Here is a 4544-nt window from a genome sequence, read left to right on the forward strand (position 1 = left end):
GCCATGTTCTTTAGACTGAACTGTCGCGCTTCTCGTTGCGTCACACCTCAACCCGCCTCAAAGCCAACGCTGATTGGACGTTCGTTTGGTGAACAGCTCCAAATTTTCTTCAACGGAGTCTTAAGACTGATCTGTGAGTGAAATCTTGAAAGCTTGCGAGATCAGGATGGTCTCACGAGGCTAATGATTGTCAACCTCGGAACCTGTTAATGATGATTGTCTCTATTGCCTGAGGATTAATGGATGGTTTGTTTATATTTTCACTGTTTAGCAGCAAATCAACACTAGCCTTTGTTAATCTGCAGCCGAGTGTTGTAGATCTGCGCTCCTGAAGGAGGGACTCGGACCCACTGAACTCGGTCCACTCCTATTTCTTTTATTTTCTTTTATACTGGAAGGGTCTCTTTGTATCGACACGTAATATGCAAAATATCTGTATATATTAACTGATATTAACAATATTAACTGATTGTCTTTTTTAATTGGTGTTTGGTTGTCTCTACTGTTTATACATTTCAAAGCAAAGAAAGGTAAACATTTAGTGACAGAGATAGGATCGTGTAGATGATATTTTTTTATTAGATATTTGTTTTCTTTTTTTTTATTTAGAATTAGGACGGTGCATATTAATCGATGCTTCTATGTAAATATGTCAGTTAGCTCCAGAGCTACATCTCATCCGTTGTCATAAGGCAACGCAAACATTTGTTGTTTTTATTTTTTTTAATTTTTACGGCTCTAGAGACTTTTTTTTTTTTTTTTTGGACAGTAGGCTGAAAGGAAAGGGGGTATAAGAGAAGGGGAGAAACATGCGGGAAAGGACCAAAGGTCGGATTTGAACCCAGGTCGGCCGCATCGAGGATTAAGGCCTCCATACATGCGTCGTGTGCGCTAACCACTGCGCCACCAAAGCACGCCAGATACAAACATTTATTAATACACATAACAACACAGACATTTCTAAAGGAAATAGTCAAAAGACTATTTAGAATAAAAGGCCAGAATAAAAAATGATCTAACTGCTGAAATACACAAAGGTAGAATTGCTTAAAATGTTGTTTGTGTTTCTGTTGTGCTTTTATTTTATTCCCCAGATATTTCCTTAGTTTTTCATTTTTTTAAGACTTCAGATCACTTCTACTCCTGCTTTGCCTCCGATCTTTTGCTACAGGTGGTCCGAAAAAGTCCCGATTCCTCTTTTCGCTCTGAGAAGGTGATGAAGAAGGGATACGACAAGGTAGGAAGGGTAAATCAAACTTTTTACATTCAAACTCCAACTCTCCTGCTGCAAAATGAATCTTCTACTCTTACAAGATAAAGTAATAAAGAGACCAAACTTTCTGGTTACATTTTAGCATCATGGTTTCTTGTAAAAAATCTATGGACCTCAGAATGAATTAGATTAAACCCTCCTCCCCAATACCTTCTAGATCATACAGTTAAAGGTTAGTTCAGAAAAAAACTTTCAAAGTGCTTCAAACCCTCGATATTTTGTATTGACTCTGAACCTAATTATTGATTTTCATCTAATCCAGGGTTGTTGGATTATGTAGTTTTGGGGCCTTTTGAACTTTTCTTAGGATATGATTTTTACCAATTTTAATCTCGTGATATTTTGCTACCCTTTTAGTTTTCTATCAACTTTTACTAAAACCAGACCTGGGTCCATTTATTAAACGCATCTAAACAAGGAAAGGGGAAAAAAAAAAAAAAAGCAAAATACAAAAAATATTAAGCTAGAAGAGATTTGTTTCTTTCATTAAAACAAAGAGACTGTTTATACTTTAATACATGATTAATTTGAAAAAGGAACTTTAAGGATATTTTTTGTAAAAAGGATTAAATATTGATGTTTGGCATCTTTTACTGTGGTAAACTATGAGGCGCGACTGTGTTGAAGACTGTGCAGTACTTATGCCGATCCATTGGTGGTGCTGCCACAGAAAAACTCCTACATCAGTCCACACAGAGCAGGCCCCTGCAGAGGTAAATGATGCAACATGGCGGCGCATGCAGTTTCAGCGAAAAGATGCTCTTACATTATTTCAGAAAAGTCAGCAGCTTCATTTACACTCGTTTCCATGGCGCAAACAGATTTGAACACAACTTGTTCAAAACTAAAAGTAAAATCTGGAGGACATCTTGTAGTTTTAGGTGTGCAAATCTTTCTTTAGACCCCACCCCTAAGGTTCAGAGCAAATGAGCTATCTACGTTCCTGAGTCTCCTTAGCATTAAACTTTATGGCTTCTATTTTCTCCAACTTTTTGCTGAACTTTTGAAAATCTCTGAACCCTGCAGGCCTACACAGAGGAACTGGTGGACCTCCACCGCAGACTGATGGCGTTAAGGGAGCGAAATGTCCTGCAGCAGGTGTGTTTATGAAAACATTTTTGTTTAACAACTGATGAGGATTCACTGCCTAAATTACTTTGTGGAGATTTGATGTAATAAACAAAAACATTGTTTTTAAATCTTATTGTTGGTCTGTTGCATGAAGTCCCCATAAAAACGGTGACTCTGTGCAGCCATCGTTCCTCCATTCTTCACGTCTGAATTTAACCGATTTGAATTCTCCTCCAGATTGTCAACCTGATCGAGGAGACCGGCCACTTTAACGTGACGAACACCACCTTTGACTTTGACCTCTTTTCACTGGACGAGTCCACCGTCCGCAAACTACAGAGCTACCTGGAGGCGACGGCCACGTGACAGGAAGCAGGGGGGGGCGGCGGCGCGTGGACGTCGGCGGCAGAGGTAGCCTCGCCATCACGGCCGCTCTTTGCGGAAGAGATGAGCAGAAGCGTCTGCCGCAGCCTCTTCACAAGCCTGACTGGAGCATCGAACAACCACACCGCAGAGCAGAAACACACAAACAGTCGCAAGCACACAGCACCACCTTCACGTGACCCCGGGGAGGAAGCAGGAGGAGGGGGAGGAGCAGGAGGGTGGTGTGTGAGGAAAAACCAGAGCGTCTGACCTCCGTCTGGTCAGGATTTTCACTACACTCACTTCGGATCTGTGCCGAGCTGTGGAACCCCCACCCCCCTCCTTGCACTTATACTGCTCCCGCCTTCGCAGACCTCATATCCACCTCCTTTTCTTCCTCTTCTTCTTTTCATGCACACTCCTAAATTAGCAAAGCCCCACTCCAGCTCCTTCCTTCCCCCACGCTGTCAGCTGGAGCTCGTTTCTCCTCCATCACACTCCTGAGTTGAGTTTGAGAGCAGTTTGTGAGTCTGTCAGAGCCGTGCTGCTGAGCTTCAGGAGGTCGCGTTGTCTTTGTGGTTTCTGATTCTTCGCATGTGAAACTTGAGCACAAACAGCCGGTCGCATTTCTCCCACCAGCCACTCTGCCCCACTAACCCCCAGGTTGACATTATTAGTTTATAAGCACTGAAAAACAACTTTAATTTACTTCTTCCTTTAGCCTCTCATCAGTTATGATTTCAGTAAGTCAAAAATATTTTCTTTTTTAACTATACAACCCTTTTAAGGGCGAATTGGACTCTTCTTGCCTCTGCAGGTTAATTAAATTAGGACAACGATGACCCTGAAAGTGGCAAATGCCTTTGTTTTAAATTTAAGAAATGGTTCCTCATGTTATAAACATGAAACATTAAGGCCAGATTTTTACAGTGGCAGAGTGCTGAACAGTGTCTCTCTGTAGATAAAGGTTTTATCTTGCTTGAAAAATAGCTTAAAAACTAAGTTAATTCAGAAATCGAATGAAATGGCAAGAAAACAAGTTTCTAAAAAACGTGATAAACTGTTTTTCAGATCCAGGCAAACAGACTTCCCTGGAATCTCTCTGTCCTTTCTTTAGTCCTTCTTTACCTTTTAAAACATGTATTTTTTATTTTATTTTCCAGCAAGTAGAAGCTTTGCTGACATATCTCTTATACTAGAACAAATTTAAAATAATTTACCAAATAAAATCTAATAAATCCCTTTTTTCAGTCTATAAAAGCATCAACCAACATTATGCACTTTGATGCCTTTTTATTTTTTTAAGTTGACTGTAAATCAGATAAAATGGAGGGGTGGATGCTTGGATGCCATCTGATCAGTGCATCTCCAGTGTTTCTTTTACCGAACGAGCGACTCGGTAAAGCTTTTTTTTTAAGTCGGCTTGTTTTAGTCTTAGAGGTGGATCATTGTTAGCAGATTTTCCTTCGATTGGCTCTGACTGAGGGTCGGTCAAATACGAATTAACTTCAACTTTGGTTGAAACTTTCAGGTCAAACCTGAAGCCTTTTCTTTTCTCTCCACATTTCAAATGTCAAAGTGGACAAAGTCCTCATAAATCCTGTAGAAATGAACCCCGTGATTGAAAAGTTCTGCTCAGAGCTTAGTTTCCTCTTTGCTGTAAAGTTTTCAGTGCTTGTAAACACGGTGAGGAGGGGGAAAAAAAAAATGGTTCCTGTGGTCTGAGACCTCCACTCTCTGTCTCTGTACTTTTGAGAAGACGTTTTGTTGAGTGTCTTTGCTGCAGAATGCTGAACCTTGACCCCCAACACACAGATCCCCCCCCCCATCATGTTTT

The 4544-nt window shown here is 40.6% G+C and overlaps 1 protein-coding gene across 2 annotated transcripts in view; it reads left to right on the plus strand.

Moving 5' to 3' along the window:
* Positions 1-3753, plus strand: part of mllt1 (myeloid/lymphoid or mixed-lineage leukemia; translocated to, 1) — a 35216-nt gene extending 31463 nt beyond the window's left edge. The window contains exons 10-12 of one of the 2 annotated variants that reach the window (XM_015386212.1): positions 1172-1246; positions 2300-2371; positions 2582-3753. In XM_015386212.1, the coding sequence (XP_015241698.1) occupies positions 1172-1246; positions 2300-2371; positions 2582-2710 (276 nt within the window). In that variant the 3' untranslated portion in view covers positions 2711-3753. The remainder of the gene's footprint in view (positions 1-1171; positions 1247-2299; positions 2372-2581) is intronic. The other variant, XM_015386213.1, reaches the window with a different exon arrangement.
* The last annotated feature ends 791 nt before the right edge of the window (positions 3754-4544 follow it).

Source organism: Cyprinodon variegatus, unplaced genomic scaffold (assembly GCF_000732505.1).
Source record: "Cyprinodon variegatus isolate N-32 unplaced genomic scaffold, C_variegatus-1.0 Scaffold359, whole genome shotgun sequence".
In the NCBI taxonomy this organism is placed as follows: domain Eukaryota; kingdom Metazoa; phylum Chordata; class Actinopteri; order Cyprinodontiformes; family Cyprinodontidae; genus Cyprinodon; species Cyprinodon variegatus.